General features: G+C 37.0%; 1 protein-coding gene across 2 annotated transcripts in view; it reads left to right on the top strand.

Moving 5' to 3' along the window:
• The window catches only part of COL5A2 (collagen type V alpha 2 chain), a 159,982-nt gene that overhangs the window by 72,691 nt on the left and 63,438 nt on the right, over positions 1-23,853 (top strand). The window contains exons 2-6 of one of the 2 annotated variants that reach the window (XM_070359432.1): positions 7,948-8,172; positions 11,061-11,074; positions 16,613-16,645; positions 17,709-17,741; positions 19,835-19,888. In XM_070359432.1, coding sequence (XP_070215533.1) covers positions 7,948-8,172; positions 11,061-11,074; positions 16,613-16,645; positions 17,709-17,741; positions 19,835-19,888 — 359 coding nt within the window. Of the gene's footprint in view, positions 1-7,947; positions 8,173-11,060; positions 11,075-16,535; positions 16,646-17,708; positions 17,742-19,834; positions 19,889-23,853 lie in introns of those variants that run through there. The other variant, XM_070359423.1, reaches the window with a different exon arrangement.

Here is a 23,853-nt window from a genome sequence, read left to right as displayed (position 1 = left end):
AATAATAAATAACTAAATAATAATTAAAAATTAATTCAACAGATATTTAATAGCATATACTATGATCCTGACTACTATTCTAAAACACCAGGCTATATCAGGATATCAGTTCAGTTCAGTTCAGTCGCTCATTCGTGTCCGATTCTCTGTGACCCCATGAATCACAGCACGCCAGTCCTCCTTGTCCATCACCAACTCCCGGAGTTCACCCAGACTCACGTCCATCGAGTCTGTGATGCCATCCAGCCGTCTCATCCTCTGTCGTCCCCTTCTCCTCTTGCCCCCAATCCCTCCCAGCATCAGAGTCTTCTCCAATGAGTCAACTCTTTGCATGAGGTGGCCAAAGTACTGGAGTTTCAGCTTTAGCATCATTCTTTCCAAAGAAATCCCAAGGCTGATCTCCTTCAGAATGGACTGGTTGGATCTCCTTGCAGCCCAAGGAACTCTCTAGAGTCTTCTCCAACACCACAGTTCAAAGGCATCAATTCTTTGGTGCTCAGCCTTCTTCACAGTCCAACTCTCACATCCATACATGACCACTGGGAAAACCATAACCTTGACTAGACGGACCTTTGTTGTTATATCAATGGACAAATCAGAATAAATGATACCTGTCCTTGCAGAGCTATAAATCACAAGGAGGCAAAAAATAGACAAAAATACAATAATATAGTAGGTTCAAAAGTGCTAAATACCACATTAAAGAAAAATAGAGCAGGAATTGTTAGATGGAGAGAGACATGGGTTTGTGTGTGGTAGTTTTCAATTTTTTGTAAGGTGGTCAGGGTAGCTTTATGGAGAAAGTCACATTTGAGCTAAAAGCAAAGGAAATGAAGGAAATCTGAAATGTGGGTACTATCCACTGCTCAGGATTTGCTACTTACTTATCTCCAGATACTCCATGACCAGAGTCTCGGGAGATAAATTTATCTCCGTGACTACCTAAAACTCATGATTGTACCCGTTTGAAGAGAGAAATGGCTAGGCAGATTTTTGATTCTCTTCTTTATTTTAAGCAATGTCATTGCTGGGGCTAGATTAAGTACCCAGACTTCATCCAACGCAATTCAAAACCTTTCATGCATTTAGGCAGGCAGACACATTTTGCATGGCACAGATGGTACTTAATTATTCACTTAGGATTAATATAATATTTGAGAAGGACTAGAGTTTGCTAGAGATATTACTACTAACATTTCTAGTAGGCTCAATTCTTTTGGTGGAGTTTTTACAGCTCTTCATTATTGAGCCTTCTGTTTGGAGGAAAAAATCTATGTCAAATGGATTAACAGACTGAAAGTTGGTTTTCCAGACAAAACCATAGATGAGCATTGCATGTGCATTATGTGCAGTTTTAGTTTCACAGTTTGGCCACAGTTATTTAGATTTCCCAGTGATACATGGAAAGTTAAGTAGTACCCAATATAAAAGTTTCCTTTGTATTTTTTCCATTTTAAGTAAAGGAAAAACAGCAGCTTTACTAGCTAACTGAAAAGCCCTTGGATATGAGACAGAAAACTTTCATGACTGTATTGAAGAAACTAACTACCTTTGTACAGTTTGTCTAATCTCATTTTATCTGTACTTCTGTGTCACTGAAATACTATATATTAGTTGTCTTCTTTTTACTTTCTCAAATTTCAAGATAAGTTTTCATAATTGATTGTTACTATGTTGCTTTTGGAGAAGGAAATGGCAACCCACTCCAGTGTTCTTGCCTGGAGAATCCCAGGGACAGGGGAGCCTGGTGGGCTGCCGTCTATGGGGTTGCGCAGAGTCAGACATGACTGAAGTGACTTAGCAGCAGCGGCAGCAGCATGTTGCTTTAGAATATTAAGTATGTTATCTTGGTAGAAGAGAAATTCAACTCAGCTTAAATAATCATTGAGAGGTAACTTTATCCAATTGTTAAAAAAAAAATAGAGGACACAAGAAGGTAATAATTTGTGTAATCATCCTAAAAAGAGATTTAAATTCAGATGGTTTATTGGAAAGTAAAAATCTATAAGTGGATTGAAGAAACAAAAGATGCAAAACTTTACAGGTCTGCTTCTTACTCACCTATCCACCCACTCAGACCTTGAGGCTGAGGTGGAAAAGTATTGTCAAAGTATGTGACACGTCCCCCTCAGCTATCTCTGGCGGCCTCATATGAATCTAATTTTTTAAATGTGAGGGGTCAGACAGAGAAAGAGAGATGATCGGTGCAGAACTCTTGGCACTGAGTCAGAAGGGTCTAAAGGAAGGACTCAATACTCTAACCTCTTTGTCTCTCGTGGTGATAAACAGTGCCTGAGAGCAGAAGGAAGGGAGGAATTTCCTTGGAAGATTCTCCAGAACTGAGTCCAGCAGCTGGAGCTCTGCTGTACATTGGTAAAGGTAGCATCTGTGGTTTGGTCCACAGGGACCAGAGGGGCTGCCCTCCTGCATCCTCTTTGTCCCGTAAAGCATTCTCTGCCCACTTCAGAGGGGCACCAGCTGACTCTGCCATGATTCTAACCCTGCAAAAACTTTTGCAATTAGAGAAACTTTAAATAATGTCAGCTCAGACTTTCATAATCTCCAAAGGGACCTAGACCAAGTGGGCCAGGAAGGCTGTGTGTGTTAGTCAGTCACATCTGACTCTTTGCCATCCCATGGACTGTAGCACATGAGGCTCCTCTGTCCATGGAATGCTGCATGCAAGAATACTGGAGTGGGTTGCCATTCCCTTCTCCAGGGGATCCTTCCCAACCAGGGACTGAACCGGGTCTCTTTTCAGGCGAATTCTTTACTGTCTGAGCCACCAGGGAAGCCCAGGAAGGCTGAAGGATTGCTATTAACTTAAAATTTTTTTGTTTCAAAATAAGAGCTGCCATGACTGACATGGACTTCTTCCTTTCTGGTCACACAGAAGTCTAGATGTCAGGGTACACTTCGCAAGAACCACCAAGTGACCCATTTCCCTTTCATTCAAAATAGAGGTCCATAGTACACATCCTGATTATGTAACATTGGGTATGAAGATTACCGAGATGAATACATGTCTGGCTCCCAAGGAACTCACAGTCTAGTGAGATACAATGATCTGAACAAACACTTCTTTGAATAAAAGATTTAAAATTTCTGTGATAGCTGAGCATATTATTTCTTCAAGAAAGTTCTTTAGTTAATGTCTACAGAATGTCCAGCATAGGCTTAAGGAAGGTTTATTTTGTATATTTTTCAAAATTTTTAGGTAAAGCCCAATAATTTAATATTAAAAATAAAATCACATCTCTCCTGAACAGTCAAAGGTTTCAATAAGGCCATTTGTATTCACACTTTTTTGCACAAGTATAATTATAAAGAAATGTAGCCATAGGGTGTGGCTCATAGTTGTCAAACAGCAATTCTGATGGCTGAGTTTTTAATTATTTATTATAATAAGATGGTGGATTTGGCCTGCCATCTAGTGATTAAGAACTGAATTCTTACAACCAAATTCCAAAGCACCTAAAGTTTATGAGAAGACAAATCTATGAGGATGTTTGAGAAACACAGAACAACTGAGTTACTTTCAAACAAAACATGGTCAGATAAAATATATCTCTTCTCTCTTAAGAGATCAGTGCCAAGATGTTTGTAACCATGATTTTGCAATGGATTGGTTCAGTTTGTTGGAACATTTGATAAGAGTGAAAGAAACATGTAGCTTGGGAGATGAAATTTCTGAAAGTTACAACACCATAAGAGATTACAAAATAATGGCAACACAATCAGGTATCTATCAGTCCTCCTCAATTATAGAAAAGTTAAAAAAATATAAATGGAGAAAAAAATGCAAGTGTCAAAGTTCTTTGGTTTTGGAGGTCTTTTTCAGATTTTATAAGAAATGATTTTTAAACTTCTGGGCCTTCAGTAAAGGCTAATGTCAGCTTACATTAATGTTATGATTTCTATAGAGGAATCAGGAGGATGGTATTGACCCTCTCAGAATGTCATATAAAAATTCTTAGTTATTTTTAATAATATTGTCATTCATAAAATAATTATGTCATGACTACTTCACTGCAAATTGGCTGCAATTTTGCTTCCTCTATTTTACTTTTCTTTTCATTTAAATAAACATCTATGTAGAAGACAGAAAAGACAACCTAATCATAAGGCACACAACTACCATGAACAAACCTGAGAACTGCAAGCCGCCCTGTATTTTCCGCCCAGCGTTTCTTTGTACACGTCTTTCATTCAGACACGAACAATGAGAGTTCACTGAGTTTTTGTGCCGTCTGGGATGAGCATGGATTCTGTGCGGGGGAAGAGAAGGCAGGGTTTAGCAGCAAATGTGGTTTTTCATCTCTTTGCCATTTAAAAGCATTCCAACTAACTTTCCACATCATCCTAAATTTAAGTATAAACCCTCAGGGGGAAACGGACCAGTGATGACTCAGAGTATAAAACTAACTTTTAACGTTGTCATTTAAAGTAAGTAAGAAAAAACACCAATACAGTATACTAACGCATATATATGGAATTTAGAAAGATGCTAACAATAACCCTGTGTACGAGACAGCAAAAGTGATGCTGATGTATGGAACAGTCTTATGGAATCTGTGGGAGACGGAGAGGGTGGGAAGATTTGGGAGAATGGCATTGAAACATGTAAAATATCATGTATGAAATGAGGTGCCAGTCCAGGTTCAATGCACGATACTGGATGCTTGGGGCTAGTGCACTGGGACGACCCAGAGGGATGGTATGGGGAGGGAGGAGGGTTCAGGATGGGGAGCACACGTATACCTGTGATGGATTCATTTTGATATTTGGCAAAACTAATACAATTATGTAAAGTTTAAAAATAAAATAAAATTTAAAAAAAAAAGAAAAAAAAAAGAGAGTAAGTAAGATAGTGGCCCACTTCTTTGTCTGTTGGATTGAGGTGGAAACTGTTTTAAGCTTTCAGGAAGAAACTGACCTATGAGTTAACACAAGTCTGAAAGAGTGTGTCTTTTTATCCCAACCCTGAAGGAGACACAGAGCGCAGGATAGCCCACCCCTGAAGAGGCTCTCACACATTTTAATGATACTTAATCGACAACATCATTGTATGTCGTCTTGTTGTTTGTTTTCCATATTCTCTGTTTCCCCATTTATAATTGTTTCATCAGTGAAATTGAGATCCACTTCACAATGATAGTATTTATTTTTGAGAGCAGAATGCTTTAAATGTTTTGCATATGCAGTCCTAGGCCCACTTAGCTCTCTGTAAATATATGTGAACACTTTTGCCTCCCAGGGCGTGGCAAGGGAGAAGCAAGCCAATTGAACTTGGGGTGTATCTCATTTTCAGCCAATGGCACTTAGTCCTTGTGATTAGATATTTCTGTCTTAATCATAAAACTTAATGAACAAAAGTATTTTTTGGTACTTAATGGAATAGCTCAATGGACTATGGGTGTGAATCCATTTCTATGGAAATTGTGTTTTATGGAAACATTCACCTTGGAACTGCATTGTTTCAAAGTGACTTTTCATCTACAAGTAGCACTGCTTTTTTGAAGTACTGTTTTCTTATGTTTTCAAAATAGTTCCGTAGAAAAGCATGTTAAAGCTAGATATTTATTTTCTCCTTCCTTGAGCATGCCTATAGTAACACTGGATCAGTTCAGTTCAGTCGCTCAGTCGTGTCTGACTCTTTGCGACCCCATGAATCGCAGCATGCCAGGCCTCCCTGTCCATCACCAACTCCCAGAGTTCACTCAGACTCACGTAACACTGGATAGACAGAGCCAATTTTATTTTACTAATGAACTACATAGTATGTGATAAACATCTTTTGGTGAAGATTAGACAGATTAGAAATTTTGTGCTTTTCTTATGAATAGTACAAAAGCCAGGATGTGGTACCATGCTTTGAAAACAATTTTCCATTTACCAAACATCTGTGATGAGAGACTAAATATGTGAGGCAAAGTATTCCATACAGCAGTGAGAAGAATGTTATCCAAGAAAAACTTTCTGAAGTTATGAAGATGGATATTTAGACTAATGTCTCTTTAAACTGAAATCATTTTTGTCTGTAGTTCTATATTAGCATTTGACTATATTTATTGTGAAAGACATATAAATGTTACTAAATGTAACTATATTTCAAAAACTTATTGTAAATGCATTTAAAAATTTTTAGTGTTATTTTTGTAAAATAGTGGTACAATTTAGTGAACCATAATTTAGATTCACTCATTCATTCATGTCCATCCATTGAACAAGTACTTGTTGAATATTGATTCTATGCAAGATATGATGTTAAGCTTTAGAAATACCATGATGAACAAGATACACTAGTTCTCACTTTCATATTGCCTGGTGGTGGAAATAAGAAAATAAACAAGTAAAAATAAATAAATAAATACTAATTGTGATAAACCTTATGAAAGCAGTCATTTTTGCCTAAAGATTCCACTTTAGTAAATGTTTAATTACCTTGCTTATAATACAAAATGAATGAATCAATGGATGGATGGATGAATGAGTTCTTTAAAGCGTTCTATAAAGCATATCAATTGGATAAAGAAAGTTTACTTTTAGAGGTTAGTCAGAGAAGAATTGTGGGGGGACAGGTAGCAAATGTGATAGTGAGCTAGTGGAGTTGGAGTTGAGGAAAGGAAATGCAGTGCCAGGCAAAAGGATCAAGTTGTATTGATTCCTTTGGGAGGAAGGGACTGGGAGGACTTTTGGGCTTTAAAAAGGAGCTTTGAATTTAAGTAGTTGGAAATGAATTAAGCAAGGATTTATGATCCACATTGTGTTTTAAAATACTATAGTTTGTTTCTTGTGAATCACAATGTTAAAGACGTATGTGTTTATTTTATAGTAAATGTATAACAGAATTGCTATGTATATAAAACTGCATATATATTTCCAAGTATGCATTAAATTTTTATCTAAAATAAAAAGTATTTGGCAGATATTATGTAATAGCTTACCATGTTGTCTTGGTCCTGACTTAGTTAATTTTGATAGAAAGATAATTAATGCATTGGCATTAATTTCATTTCCACTACAGTTTAGGAAACTACTTTCAGATGTTTAGCGGAAATCCACTCCATGAATGGGTCACCATTAGCTTTTTTTATCTTAATGTTTAAAATGAATATAAGTTTTTCTTCATGATACATGAATACTTATTGTCTTCTGTTGTGGGATTTACTAATGGAAAGTTCCAAGTCAGTTTCAAGTCACATAGGGTTCACCAAACACTGAAATTATGTATTCTTTTTAGAACTATTCTTTTCACCCTCTTTTCAAATGGTTTACTTTTATCCCTCAAACATGATCTTACATTGTTTGATTATTTGTATCTTCAAAAATGATTTTGGGAAGCACTCTGATAAGACTCTTGAGAGTCCCTTGGACTGCAAGGAGATCCAACCAGTCCATTCGAAGGAGATCAGCCCTGGGATTTCTTTGGAAGGAATGATGCTAAAGCTGAAACTCCAGTACTTTGGCCACCTTATGGGAAGAGTTGACTCATTGGAGAAGATTCTGATGCTGGGAGGGATTGGGGGCAGGAGGAGAAGGGGACGACAGAGGATGTGATGGCTGGATGGCATCACGGACTTGATGGACGTGAGTCTGGGTGAACTCCGGGAGTTGGTGATGGACAGGGAGGCCTGGCGTGCTGCGATTCATGGGGTCGCAAAGAGTTGGACACGACTGAGCGACTGAACTGAACTGATTTAGTATACTTTGGATCACTTTCCCTGCCCCCATCATGCCACAATATAAGTTTCACGATAATTTAATTGTGAATTACATGTTTGTCTTTAAATACTAATGAAGTAAGCCCATTTGTGTTTGGCTCCTTAGGAGGTTACCACTTAGCCCAGCGATTTTAGAACCCACAAGATGATTTACTTTCCTAAATATTTCCCAGATTCTGAAATTTCAGATCACTAACCTCTTTTTTTTTTCTTCTTATTCTAGAAGGATATGGTGAAGAAATAGCCTGCACCCAGAATGGTCAGATGTACTTAAACAGGGACATTTGGAAACCTGCCCCTTGCCAGATCTGTGTCTGTGACAATGGCGCCATTCTTTGTGACAAGATTCAGTGCCAGGATGTGCTTGAGTGTGCTGACCCCGTAACTCCCCCTGGGGAATGCTGTCCTGTCTGTCCACATACAACTGGAGGTGGCAATACCAACTTTGGTAAGAAGGCATAAGGCCAACTCAGAATTTGTCCAGTGACTTATCTTTATAGTTACAGTGTTTTTTGCTCTCATAATTCAGCAACCTAAGAGAATAATTAAGCTGCTATTCAGTAGTCTTTGGTGTAATAATTTTACTCACCCACTTTAATCTAACAGTAATGAAAAGAAAGTTATTTCTTCTTAAAAAACAAGGAATTTTTTGGGCTGCATTTAAGTGATTATGTCTAATTTGAGAATTCCTTGTACTACTTAAGATGTTCTTTTGTTATCCTATCCATGCTGGGTGCCTCCAACATATTTGTTGGTTTTCTACGAAGTCCATTAATGTCTAAGAGGAGATCTAAAAACACATTTCTCTTCCTTGTGCCAACTTTGCCCTTGGAAATGGAGTAATAATTTCTAATGTAATTTAGTGCCACAGCACCCTCTGTTACATAGGTTCATTAATGCAGAATGCTTTTAATGTTGGCTAAGAGAAACAAGAGAATGGAATGGGTTTTCTGGAGAAAACAATAATATAAATTATTGGTTCTTAAAGCTTTTTTGGAGAAAAGTGTCTGTGTTTAACCAAGACTGTGTATTTGAGTATACATGTTAGAAAAACTTACATATAAAAGAAACAAGTTCATGTTTATGTGTTTTAGTGAACCAGATAAGATTAATATTAAACTTTTGGGTTATTTGTTTTAGCAGTCATGAATGGAGGCTTGCATGCACCCTTGTCAAGACAGTGTCAAGGCTTTATTTTTTCCCCTAAACTTCACTGCAAATAACAGCAAATATAATGAAGTGCTCAAAAGTATTTTCATGGAAACATTACACAGTAATTTACCAATTAGCCTCTTGGATATCATTCAACAGTAAAAGTTGGCCTGGAATAAATACCCAAACTTAACTTTTAGCCATGTAATAAGAAAGATTCCACTTTGGTATTCTTGCCTGGAGAATCACACGGACAGAGGAGCCTGGTGGGCTACAACAGGTGGGCTGCACACTACATAGGGTCGCAAAGAGTCGGACACAACTGAAGCAACTTAGCATGCCCACAGTAAAGAAGATATAATGGGAAGAATTGAAAACAGGGCACTAAAGGGCTACCTGAAGAGGATATGATCTACACAAAATCCCCAGGAGTAAAGCAAAATTAAGCCTGTGGGAATAAGTGCATGTTGAGACAATGGTAGCAAAAAAGAAAAAACAGAGCAAAATACACAACCTCCTACAAAAAAAAAAAAAACGAGCAAAATACACGACTTCCTGAAAATAGGTGATTTAGGAAAGCCCAATTTATTCCATGTTGAATAATTTTAAAAAGTACTGACAACAGTGTTGATACAAAGATACAGAGATACAAAGGCAAAGATGAGACCGTTTAACTAAATATATGAGATATCATCACAGAACAGATCAAAATTCTAACCAACCCTTATTTCCATTATCACAGAACAATTTAACATTATTAACTGCACCTGACCAAACAATTAGACAAGAACAAGGCATTGAAACATGTATAATATTATATATGAAATGAATCTCCAGTCCAGGTTCCATGCATGATACTGGTTGCTTGGGGCTGGTGCACTGGGACGACCCAGAGAGATGGTACCGGGAGGGAGGAGGGTGGAGGGTTCGGGATAGGGAACACGTGTACACCCGTGGCGGATTCATGTTGATGTATGGCAAAACCAATACAATATTGTAAAGTAATTATTCTCCAATTAAAATAAATACATTTATATTTTAAAAAAAAGAAAAAAAAGAAATTGGAAGTTTAGATATTAGAAAAGAGGAGGTTAAATGATCAATTTATAGAAAATATAATTGTGTACTTACACAACCTTAAGGAATGGAGTAAAAAAAGTGCTACAAAACAATTTAGTAAGATATTGCAATATAAAATTAACAAATTAATAGATATACTATATACAATTACTTCATAGAAGGTATGTATGTTAGTTGCTCAGTCATGTCCGAGTGTTTTTGAGGCCCTGGACTGTAGCTCTCCAGGTTCATCTGTCCATGAAATTCTCTAGGCAAGAATACTTGAGTGTGTTGGCATTCCCTTCTCCAGGGGATCTTCCCAACCCAGGGATTTGAACCCTGGTCCCCAGCGTTGCAGACAGATTCTTTACCATCTGAGTCACCTATATATGGCTATTATAAATATTATATTTTTATTCCTATAATTCATTCTATGAATATTAATGAATAATAGGAATAAATATATATATTTTTGTATATTACTTCATAGAATGAATAATAGGAATAAAAATATATCATTTATAATAGCAAAATATATATGATAAAGTGGTTAAGGATAAACAAAACAAAATATTTAAGATATATCTGAAGAAAACTTTAGAACACTACTAACTCAAATAATGACTTTAATACATGTAATGTTCCATTTTGTTCTTGGTTAGGAAGACTAAAAGAAAATCAATAATAGTGACCTCTGGTGAGAAGTGAAATGTGGGAAATAGAGAAAAGGGGAGAAGGAAAATTTTCACTGTACAATCTACACCTTTATTAATATATTTTAGGTTTGTTTTTTTAATCATGTGAATGAATAACCTACTCAAAAAAGTATAAAAACCAAAAATAGAGAATATTGATTGAAGATAATTAGTTATAATTTTAATAGCTAATTTTTTTTCTACATAAAGGTTGTGAAGAATATTCAAATGTCAGAATTTTCCTAAGGGTACGTTATTTTGCCTCTTATGAAAATATTGGTGCAAAATAATTTGGATTTCTATCTACTGGTGACAGGGGAAGCTTTTTAAATTAAATTTATGACTCTATAAAAATTATTGAAATAAATATTGAGATTCTTAATAACTATGTATGCATAAAATAATATATTTACTCTTTTCTTTTTTATAGGAAGAGGAAGAAAGGTAAGTTCTACTTTACATAGTTTCATTTTTGTAAATTTAAAAAATTCTAATGATATCTACATAATTCTGTGCTTTGAAGAGTTTGAAAGCTCTTTGTAAAGTACCATACAAATATAACTATATGAGCATAGTTTAGCTACTTTGATTATAGATTATAGATGCCTCTATTTTCTTCACTTTTTAAATTTGTATTTATAGATGGTTCTTTCAGAAGGTTGTGACTACTTAAGGGATTGAGACTATGTCATGTTAATCATATACCTTATATATATATTAGAATAAGTGTCTAATTGCAATGCAGTAGACCCTGAGTCCCTTGGACTGCAAGGAGATCCAACCAGTCCATTCTGAAGAAGATCAGCCCTGGGATTTCTTTGGAGGGAGTGATGCTGAAGCTGAAACTCCAGTACTTTGGCCACCTCATGTGAAGAGCTGACTCATTGGAAAAGAATCTGATGCTGGGAGGGATTGGGGGCAGGAGGAGAAGGGGACGACAGAGGATGAGATGGCTGGATGGCATCACTGACTCAATGGACGTGACTCTGAGTGAACTCTGGGGGTTGGTGATGGACAGGGAGGCCTAGTGTGCTGCGATTCATGGGGTCGCAGAGAGTCAGACACGACTGAGTGAACTGAACTGAGACCCTGCAATAAATGTTTAATTGAATGAAGTAAGGGATAAAAAAAAGAAGGAAGAAAGGGTGGGAGGGTATTTGTTCTACTTCGGTGGAATTGTGGTCCCTCTCCCATCAGTTGGGAAGTAAAGATTTGATTGGGGCTTCCCTGATAGCTCAGTTGGTAAAGAAACAGCCTGCAGCGCAGGAGACCCTGGTTTGATTCCTGGGTCAGGAAGATCCGCTGGAGAAGGGATAGGCTACCCACTCCGGTTTTCTTGGGCTTGCTTTGTGGCTCATCTGGTAAAGAATCTGCCTGCAATGTGGGAGACCTGGGTTCAATCCCTGGGTTGGGAAGATCCCCTGGAGAAGGAAAAGGCTACCCACTCCAGTATTCTGACCTAGAGAATTCATTGAACTGTAAAGTCCGTGGGATCGCAAAGAATCAGACATGACTGATCGACTTTCACACACAAAGATTCAATTAAAAGAATTAATTGAATGACTTGACACACATCACTTCCCTTTCTCTCCTCTTCTTATTGAAGGACTCTGAAATCTAATCCCAGAAACAAGCATTACACTCAACAGGACAATAATGGGGTGTAGCCAAGACCTTGGTATACCTACTCAGTTTAGCCACTTGTTAACTGGACATGTGTGTGTTAGAGTCACTCAGTCTTGTCCAATTCTTTGCTATCCCATGGACTATAGAAGGCCAGGCTCTTCTGTCCATGGAATTCCACAGGCAAGAATACTGGAGTGGGTGTCATTCTCTCCTCCAGGGCATCTTCCCTAGCCAGGAATTGAACCCAGGTCTCCTGCATTGCAGGCAGACTATCATCTGAGTCATCAGTGATTGGACATGGGTGATCCCATTCAGTGAGAGAGTTCCATCCCCTTGAAAGTGTTCTTTGTTTTCTGGTTAAGTTGAAAAGTATGACATTTGCCCGGTCTTATCCAGATGGGATGGACACAGGAATTAAGAATGAAAATGAGGAGTCATCTCAATTTTCATGGCAGATATTAGACAGCAAATTTACATTCTTTGCCTTTGCATGCAATGGAACTTTAGTAAATTAATAATTGTACAATGCAATGCAAGACCTTCATGGTAAGTAAAAGTGATGTCATCAAGGGGAGGTCCTGGTCACTTTTTACATTTTTGGCTCAGAGGGCAATGCTGTAAATTCATCTTATTTGTCATAAATATCAGTGAAGCTATTTATATGTCAATATATATCAGAGGAGAAGGACTGCAAATGCCAGATCACATTTGGTTTACATTTGAAAGCTAAAAAATTATGAAAATTAAATGTTTGAATATAGCCTGCAAACAGATAGATGAATTAGTAGGTAAATAGATAAACAATCTGTGAAATAAAAAAGGAATTGACTATGAGAACTGCCTTGATGTAATCAATTTAATTTGGTTAGTAATCATCCAGTTTACTGAGGGACAATTGCCAGGCTATCTCCTCTAGTTTACTGCCTCTTTCCAAAGGTGGTGTGAGACAGCGTGGAGAAGGATATCCTCAAAGCAGCTGTTTTTAACACATTCTAGTTATGTGCTTATCTTCATGTCTCTGCCATTTATTATCAAGTCATCAGAAATATGAGAGCAGAGCAATATTGTATAAACACATTTTGTGCTAGGTTTATATAATATTGATTTTTATTTATAATTTATTCATTCACTCATGTTAAGCACCAAATGATTACTGAACCTTTGTTAAAATCCTGTAGGAGGCAAATAATGCAGATGACGTGATGGTGGGAAAAATAACTGTGACTGCCTCCTGTGGTAAAGGCTCCTATAAAAGTGATGAGGCATATCCACGTAGCATTAAGTGATGAGTAACAGATGAGAAGTAAAACCAAACTGTAATTCTCATCTGAACATGAATACTTGAAGTTTATGTTTCCCAGGGGTATGAGAATCAAATTTAGTAAAGCTATCATTCCACATAAATTGATTTATTCAAAGCTCATGTTAACAAAAGTGACAAATATTTCCAGTTTTGACTTATTTCCAAAATAAGAAATACATAGAATCATTTGATAAATTTGTTATCAAAACTTGATTATAGAACATTTAACCCAATATCAAGTATTGTGGAACAGTAGAAGGCTCATTTTTCTAATTTTGGCTGAAATAATTTCTCCTCCCTTTTTACTTATATTTCTAGACTTGTTCCAAAAAGGAATTATTCTCATGTATGTGTGTGCGTAGTTACTCAGTCGTGTCCAACTCTGCGACCCCATGTACTGTGGCCTGCCGGCTCCTTGGTTCATGGGATTCTCCATGAATGCTGGAGTGGGCTGCCATGCCCTCCTCCACGGGATCTTCCCAACCCAGGGATCGAACCCAGGTCTCCCTCATTGCAGGTGGATTCTTTACCATCTGAGCCACTAGAGTCCTTTATTTATTAGACACAGATTTACATACTCTCTCCGAACAAGTAAAATTCTTGACATTTCAAAGAAAGTTTTTTTAAACTCTTAAAAGGTTAATTTGTATTACTTTCATGTTAAAAATGGAAAGATCTAGTCTAGAAGTTAGCAGAGGGAGAATGCAGAGAGAAGCTTCTCTGCTTTGCTGCTCCTGTGTGTTGGCCCCTCTTCCTCTAGTCTTTTCATGGGTGTTTTTCAGTCTCTTGTGTTCTGCCTTGAGGGATGCTCCTGTCTCTGTAGAGCCATTTCCAATACTTCTGAATTCTCAATTTATTCCTGACTTCCTAAGTATTAGCTACCTCAGCGTTAGAATCAGCAAGTATGATCAGGGTATTATTCTGTCATTGAGTCCATGATTAAGACTATCAAGATTGTAAAATAATTTTTTAAATGAAGACAAAATCTAAAAGTAAAATATTGAAGCATTGTTTAGGTAAAACTCAGGTACATGATGAAAAACTAAGATTGTCAGAATGTTAACAGTGATTATCTCCTGATTGTCTATGATACATACTTTATCTCTCTATTTTCTATTATCATAATTCCTTACTAGTAACTCCTATTATTTTTATAAACAAACGTAAAGACAGTGTATATGAAAAGGAGAAGTTAAATAAAATAGAATTCATTACCCTTGTTTTTCCTATAGTTTGGATATAATTCCTAATGCATTCATTCTCTATAATTACCTGGGAAAAAGCATTTTTATAGTGTATTAATGATAATTACTATATTAATTTTATTGAGAACTTCTGTGTGCCCAACTGAGAGTATAAAGTAGATAATCATTACCTTGGGGAGACCAATATCTGTTGGAAGATAAATACTGAAATAAATGATACAAGTGAATTAGAGGCATGTGTGTATTAGTCGCTCAGTCTTGTCCGACTCTCTGTGATCCCGTGAACTGTAGCCCACCAGGCTTCTCTGTCCATGGAATTCTCCAGGCAAGAGTACTGGAGTGGGTTGCCATTCTTTTCTCCAGGGGATCTTCCTGACCCAGGGATTGAACCTGGGTCTCCCACACTGCAGTCAGATTCTTTACCATCTGAGCCACTGGGGGAGTTCACAGTAGAGGTATATAAAGATATAATTCAACCAATGTTATTTAAACAACATACTTGACATCATGCTATAAGAATACAATTTTTGAAAATCTAAAGTTCCAAGAATCAAAAGAAATTCCATCTATATCTGTGGTGTTAAGATATAGATGCAAAGATGGTGTTAAGATAAAGATAAAAGCAAATTATGCTTTATTTACTTTGAGTTATGATAGTTTCTTTTGTTATTTTTTATTTTCCTGTTCAAATAATAATTTTTCTAGGTTTTCCTCAGATATTGAGAATTACCTAATATCATTATGTCTTTTCTTTTCTTTCCTTTTTTTCTTTAAAAGACGATCACATATCTCTTGTTATTTCTCATAGTCTTCCATGGGCTTCCCTGGGGGCTCAGAGGTTAAAGTGTCTACCTGCAACCTGGGAGACCTGGGTTTGATCCCTGGGTTGGGAAGATCCCCTGGAGAAGGAAATGGCACCCCACTCCAGTATTCTTGCCTGGAGAATCCCATGGACGGAGGAGCCTGGCAGGCTACAGTCCACGGGGTCACAAAGAGTCGGACACGACTGAGCGACTTCACTTTCACCTTCACTTTTTCCCATGAGTATAAAAAAGAAAACAATGGCAGGTGTTTTAGGATTGGCATCTGATAAGTTACTAAAAACTAAATGGCATGTAATATGAGTGTGAGAGTTCAAATATATACATATATCTGGATTTTCCTTTGTGCTTTCAGTCTTTGGGTGGTTTTTCCTGTGGTACTTTGACTTTAAATTTTTTAATCACAAGCATTTCTTTGTTTTTAATTATATTTCTTATTCTTTAAAAAAAATACTTATTTGTTATTTTTGGTTGCGCTGTGTCTTCATTGCCGCGCACTGGCTTTTCTCTGGTTGCGGCAAGTGGGGCTGCTCTCTAGTTGAGGTGCACGGTCTCACTGCAGTGGCTTCTTGCTGCAGAGCATGGGCTCGAGGTGCTCAGTCTCAGTAGCTGCCGCTCGCGGGCTCAGCAGTTGCGGTGCACGAGCTTAGTTGCTCCGTGGCAGGAGGACCCTTCTGGGCCAGGGATCAAACCTGTGTCCCCTGCATTGACAGGTGGACTCCCATCCACTGTACCACCAGTGGCATTTCTAATCATCTCTTTGGGTCTGATTGCCGTAAAAACTGAACGGAAACTTTACACATTTCACACAGTGGATTAATTTTATTTTCATGTTTTTGAGAGAAGTAGTGTTTTTTTCATGAATAAGACCTAATATTCTAAAATTGATTGTTAACCTTTTTCTCATTTTATTTTTTACCTTTCTTACAAATTTCCATTGTTTACATGGAATATTTTGGTATAACATGTTAATGCTCAATAAGCCACTATATTTTGCTAATTGAATTTTTTTTTTTTTACTTTATAGGGACAAAAGGGAGAACCAGGATTAGTACCTGTTGTAAGTATACATGTATATACGTTTTCATGTACCTTTGATAAACTTAGTTATAGCATCGTTGTATATTATTGCTTATATACATACTTTCAGAAATAGGGAATTTAATTATTTTATAACCAAACTTTTAGTATAAAACAAGCAAAATAAAATAAATCAATGCTTAATTTAATATGATATTTTATGTTTATTTTTCCTGACTTTTATTTATTTATTGTCCCATGACTAAAGGTGTAAATCAAGATTTACAAAATTAAGTATATTGTATGTGAATATAAAGTGATAATTAAGACATATATTTTTATAGTATATTTAGCGATATCATCCAAATGGAGAGGCATGATTTAAAGTGCCACACTTTTGGAAATATGTTATTATCATGATGTAAAGTCCATAGCGTATAGAGTTCTTAAGAGTTATTTAGACTTGGAGATGATCATAAAGTATATCATTATATAGGATGAAAGTTCTTCACTATTCTCCTTGCTTTTAAAGGAATTATCATTTTGTTAAGACAAAAGTAGAGCATGTTGATTTGTTTGACAATATTTGCATTTTCGCTTTGCTTTTAAATTGACTTGTTTTTAACAAAGATCACCTAAAAGGTGAAACCATCCATATTGTTTGTGTTCATTTAAAAGCACAATGCCTAAGGTACTGTATTAAGCACTTCCTACATATTTATTTGTTTGTCTTCACAACAACTCTGAGAGGGAGTTAATTTCATAATCATTATCACCATTTTACAGAAGAGGAATCTTAAATACAGAGAGGATAATTAATTAGCTCAAGGTCATACAATTGGTAAGGGTTGGAGTTGGGATTTGAACGCAGGTTTCCTGGATCCAGCATTGGCTCTTAATCACTATACCAGTACTGCCTCCTTGTATTAGAATTTAAATTAATGTCTTAGCCTTATAAGAAAGTCGGGGAGGGAACGGGCACCAATTGTTAACATCCATTTGTTCTAAAATAATAGCCGGGCCTTTTGTTCTTCTTATCCATTTGACTATTGAGCTTCTAAAACTCTTGAAACTGTCTCTGTGTTCTCTTGTCTGTTGTTTAGGTGACAGGCATACGTGGACGTCCAGGACCTGCAGTAAGTAGTTGCCTCCAGTATTCATGGTATTCTTGAAGTGCTTTGAGATACTGAATCTTTATGGATATTATGTCCAAGAAAAGACAATAGATTAGAAAACAATGATGTGCTTGGTTTCTTGAAACATTTTGTTTTGAAACAACTTAAACATTTCTTTGCAGCAGTGAATGAAATTGATGAACCCTACCACTTCATGGGAAATAGATGGGGAAACAGTGGAAACAGTGTCAGACTTTATTTTTCTGGGCTCCAAAATCACTGCAGATGGTGACTGCATCCATGAAATTAAAAGATGCTTACTCCTTGGAAGGAAAGTTATGACCAACCTAGATAGCATATTCAAAAGCAGAGACATTACTTTGCCAACAAAGTTCTGTCTAGTCAAGGCTATGGTTTTTCCATTGGTCATGTATGGATGTGAGAGTTGGACTGTGAAGAAGGCTGAGCGCCGAAGAATTGATGCATTTGAACTGTGATGTTGGAGAAGACTCTTGAGAGTCCCTGGGACTGCAAGGAGATCCAACCAGTCCATTCTAAAGGAGATCAGCCCTGGGATTTCTTTGGAAGGAATGATGCTAAAGCTGAAACTCCAGTACTTTGGCCACCTCATGCCAAGAGTTGACTCATTGGAAAAGACTCTGATGCTGGGAGGGATTGGGAGCAGGAGGAGAAGGGGACGACAGAGGATGAGATGGCTGGATGGCATCACTTACTCGATGGACGTGAGTCTCAGTGAACTCCAGGAGTTGGTGATGGACAGGGAGGCCTGGCGTGCTTCGATTCATGGGGTCGCAAAGAGTCGGACATGACTGAGCGACTGAACTGATCTGATCTGATTTAGGTTAACTGTACTCATTGAAATTAGGGCATATTAGTCTTGTTGACAATGATTAAGGATAGACTACTTTTATCTATTTCATGAAATAAACTGTTAATTCCATCTGTTATTAAAATTAAATCAATAGAATTTGATATTATTGATATATTTCTGATATATTCTATTGTAATATTTTCTATTACATTATATAACAATATATTAATATGCATTAGATTGATATAACAGTAAATATTACAGTAGAGTTTGAGAAGGTATACATCAGAATGGCGTATTTCTGGTTTAGCATAAAAGACTACTGATTTCAGGTTTGGATTAGTGGTAGCATTCACAGGTAGCCAGATGAGTAACACACATACACGCACACACATACACACACTCCTGTAAATTTTAAAGCACATTAGGTCAATGTAAGTGAAATACTGATACACTTCAACAGACCTGCTGTAGTCATTCTGAAGCATTTGCTTTTAAACAAAAGATTGTGCTTTGGACTGAGTAAATGCACAATCAAATTTTTATAACTCAGTTGAAACTCTTTTGAAGAGAAATAAAATTCTCCTGGCAACTGCCATTTTCTGGGGAAAAAAGTTAATTTAAGATATAGGCACAAAATGCCAGTTTTGAAATATAATAATCATTTGTTATTTTAATGGAAAAATAACTGCAGTTGCAGTTACCATTTGGAAAATTCTTGGTGGGTTTTAAATGTACAGTGGAGACGAGGCAAAGTTAAAAAATGACACTGGATACTTGAAGGCACACAAGGTAGGAGCAGAATAAGCTTTTTTTTGCCATTGCTTTCATCAGCAACTTGAATAGCGATCAATAGTTTGGGGCATTGTGTACCAACATGAATTCATACCTTTCTTCAGAGAAATTGAAAATTTGGAGCTTGGACAATAATGTAGTTCTCAAAATTTGAATTGTAAGTTTTTGTGTCTAAGACAAGAGAGCAAAAAAAAAATGATTATTGCAAATTTACAATTATTGTTCAAACTGATTTACACAATTCATTGGGTACCACGTTGTTATATGTACTTCTTTACAAGTCTTTAAGCTTCAGTGTGAAAATAAACAGCCTTTCTGATTACACAGAACTTTTATACATACATGGCTTTATTTTCTGTAGTCTTCAGCTGAAATTTTAAAATAGATGATATTTCTGTTTTCCAGTTTTCTTATATCAGTAACCTTTAAAGCAAAATTATCTGAAGTATACATGTTTTACAGACATAACCATCATTTTCTGTTTTAGGGACCACCAGGATCACAAGGACCGAGAGGAGAGAGAGGCCCCAAAGGAAAACCTGTAAGTTGACAGCGGAGCTCCCTTTTTGTGAACTTGAACAAGTAAGCCCATCGATGCCAAGTTCCGTGGATGCAGCAGAGAGCCAGTGGCACTTTCGTCCTTTCTCACCTCTATTAAACTGACATAGAATTCAGGTCATGAAGGGATTGTGCATTGATCTTGATTCAGAGGAAAGCATTGCATGCTAACGATTACCTATGATCTTCTCAGATAACACAGATGATATCCATGTGTCCTTTATGAGGTCAAATTAAAGTAGAATCTAAGGAAACATAATGAATACCTCATATTGTTTTCAAAAGTAAACCGTGCCAACAGTGCATCCTTGAGAGAAAACACCCAAGTTGTGTGATCTGTGGTTGCTCTAGGAATAACCAAATTGGATAAAAGAAAAAGAAATTATTAGAGGACAAAATTTTCTTTCAAGTGGTTCTGTAATGAATTTATTTCCCTAGTAATGCTGCCTTTTTCATTGGGCAGCTGCTGCAGAGCTATCAAAGAAGTAATTTTAAACATCAACAAATTCATTACCATAGGGAATATCTTTAAATTTAAATAATCAACTCTATGTTCTTGAGATAAGCCATGAGATTATTATATAATACATGCTAAATGTTTTCTCTTATTAAGAAGTCCTATTATAGCAATCATTTTTCTTTTTTATATCTCACCCTCAAAATTTGTCTTTTATATATCAATACCAAATACTTAGATGAATTTGTATATCAAAAATAGATTCAGATAAATCTATCATTATCCTATGTTTCAATCTGAAAAATTTATGCTGTTTAATTTTCTGTCTAATGATGATAGCTACTATGATGTAACTTTCTATGGGTTTTAACCTTCCAAATATGTACTTATCCATATCTAAATGGGAAAAATAGATGAGCAAGGAAGCAACAGACCACCTTAAATATATAAGTAAGGAAAAAAAAAACACATTCTAGATCATGTTACTAAGAACCCTTGCCCCTGGTTTCATCTTTGATACTGTTTTTCGCTTCTACTCATTTTACCAAGAAGGGGATGATGCCAGTACTTTTTCCAAACTGCAGCTGAAGTTATGGAAAGTATTTGCAGGCATGCAGGTAAATGGCAGTGGTCCCAAGGAAGCAGGTCATAGCCATGTAGGTGGGCAGTAAAGCTGGTTTCCGATTATCTCACAGCCCATTCTTCGATGGTGTTCTGCCATGCTGCCTCACCAGCACTGGTAGCTGAAACCCTGTTGGTGGATATTCGGACGTCTGTCCAGACGTCTGGGATGACAGAGGCAGGTGGAACATGACTTCAGCTGGGTGGAGGGTGGGGTCATGCAGGAAACATTGTGGCTCAATGTACTTGTGCCCAGAATAATTGATAGAACTGAGTCCTAAGCGTAGGTGAAGCTGCTGTGAAACTCGTGGTTGGGATTACAGAATTTCTTGTTAGGGTTCAATGAATCTACTCCCCACTCCTCTTAGTATTCTCTTTCCTTTTTCTTCTCTTCTAGACTTAGTATGTGATAAGCTCCCTTTCCTGTCTTGGTTTAGTCTGAGATAATCAATGGGAAGTGCGTGTGTGTGTGTGTGTGTGTGTGTGTGTGTGTTGAAATGAGTGAGAAGTAATTATTTATTTGGAATTGAGCAAGACAGTTCTGGTAGATACCCAAGTAGGAAATCTGTTCCTCTCTTAATCCTAGCAAGCAGTGGTGTGATGGCCAAGTGTTTAGTAACTGATTTATTAAAAAAAAATATGCCTATAGCTTTTGCTGATTTCTCTGGTGTGAATACTCCCACCACAACTTTTTCCAAGATACTGGCATGATGTCACAAATGCCTACAGGTAGAATGTTTTACCTCTGGTCCTAAAAGCCTTACCTGGACAAAAGCTGTGGATGCCGCGACATAGGCTGGTAGTGCAATCACGGATGCCACTTTTCTCCCCTTTGTTACCATTGAACGCTACAGAAAGCTCATAAAATAGAGCAGTTCCTCACTCTTAACACCACTGATGTTTCAGTTCAGTTCGGTTCAATTCAGTCGCTCAGTCGTGTCCGACTCTTTGCGACCCCATGAATCGCAGCACGCCAGGCCTCCCTGTCCATCACCAACTCCCGGAGTTCACTGAGACTCACGTCCATTGAGTCAGTGATGCCATCCAGCCATCTCATCCTCTGTCGTCCCCTTCTCTTCCTGCCCCCAATCCTTCCCAGTATTAGAGTTTTTTCCACTGATGTTTGGGGACAGATAATTCCTTGTGTTTTGTAGGATAATTTGGCAGCATTCTTGGTGTCGACCCTCTAGATGCCAGTAGGAACACCTGCTCCCCCCATACAATTGTAACAAATGTAACAAATTGTAACAAATCTCTTGGTGCTGCTAAATGTTCCCTGGCAGTGGGGAGGGGAGCAAATTGCTCAAGATTGGGAACTACTGATACAGAGATCCTCTCATGAAGCCCTCCTTACTAGCCAGTGATCACCACGATTCTCGCTCACACATATCCTTAGTTTTAAGTGTACTGTCCTGATAACTTCATAGTGACAAACTAGCAACCTGTTTGGACGGCAATCAATGATGTGCTGAGTTCTAATCGCGCCTGTCACTTAACCTCTATAGGTCTCTTTCCTCATCTGTAAAATGGAGAATATACCAGTTATTACTAACTCTCACATTTCATAATGTGGGTGTGTGTGATATTACTAACTATCAGTGAAAAAAGTTCTTTCTGATTTGGGGCATTATTATTCCTATTTGTGAATGTTTAAACGTTGCCACCTAGTGACAATCTACAAGTACTTGTTATTGTGGATCGTCTCCTGAGACAGTGAAGTATCCTGGGGGAGGGGAAAGAATGATTATAGGGAGAATGCTTACCTTGATTCAAAACTTTTGCGATTCGTCACACCTGGAAATGTGAAAATATGTATTTTAATGTCTTCTGCAGTTATAGTTTTTGTTTTAAATATTTATCAGTAAAATATCACGTATTATAGGCTTTTTTTCTTATTTTCATTTATAGTCTTGCTTATTATGCTCACTTAGTTTTGGATGATTTTCACGGATTTTTATTAATTTTAACCTCAATTTGTATAAAAGTAGATCATGTAGGCTATTTAGATGAGATATCATGGAGGCATAGAGTGCATCATGAAGTCAGTGAAAAAGTGAGCTGTCTTCAGAGCAGACTTTGAAACAGGATTTTTAATCACAGAGGGCTGGGGAAAGGACCCAATTTTTGAGGATTAATATTACCCAAACCTCTCTCTACTCCCAGTGACACTAAATGTAGTTTTTGGTTTTGCTTTGGAAATCTCTTTGGGAACAGAAAGAATGTTTTAGCTCATTTTTTTGTATTAATGATACCTGATTATTAATTAGCAATTTCACATTTTAAAAACACATTAAGTTTTCCACACATAGTGGTCTGAGTAGTTCAGGCTACTACGTTTTATATGCCTCCATTGACAGCATACATTTCCAGACCATGGTGTCACATTTGTATGATCTAGAAGTCTTAGGCAGCAATGAAAAATTAGCCTCCATTATGTAATACAATGAAAAAAGAGTAGAGTGAGTAGTCAGTTTCTGAGAAATCAGTTTTCAAAATGTGAGTTTTTATCAGGCTGTTATCTACTTCTGTTTGAATAGATAAATTTGCTTAATTATGCCACTACTCCAAGAAGTAAACATGTCAAACAGGAGTGTTTGAATATATGAGAATACATATTAATTAAATTTCGGAATAGCTCTTATGCCACCCTCCCCCAAACCATCATCTGCAAGCCACCTCTCCTCCCCACTCTGCTCGTCCTGTGCTTCCTCCCTCCACTGTATCAGCTCATGTTTGCTTATTGTGTGCTGAGAGATAGTCTCAGGTGTAGGCATGGTAAACTTCCTTTACTGTTTAACTCATCATATATATATATACATTTTTTTGATCCCTACTTCTAATTAGTAAAATCATATTGCGTTTTGAGTTCT

The sequence above is a fragment of the Bos mutus genome, chromosome 2, assembly GCF_027580195.1.
Source record: "Bos mutus isolate GX-2022 chromosome 2, NWIPB_WYAK_1.1, whole genome shotgun sequence".
In the NCBI taxonomy this organism is placed as follows: Eukaryota; Metazoa; Chordata; class Mammalia; order Artiodactyla; family Bovidae; genus Bos; species Bos mutus.
This window is presented reverse-complemented; position numbering and strand designations above follow the sequence as displayed.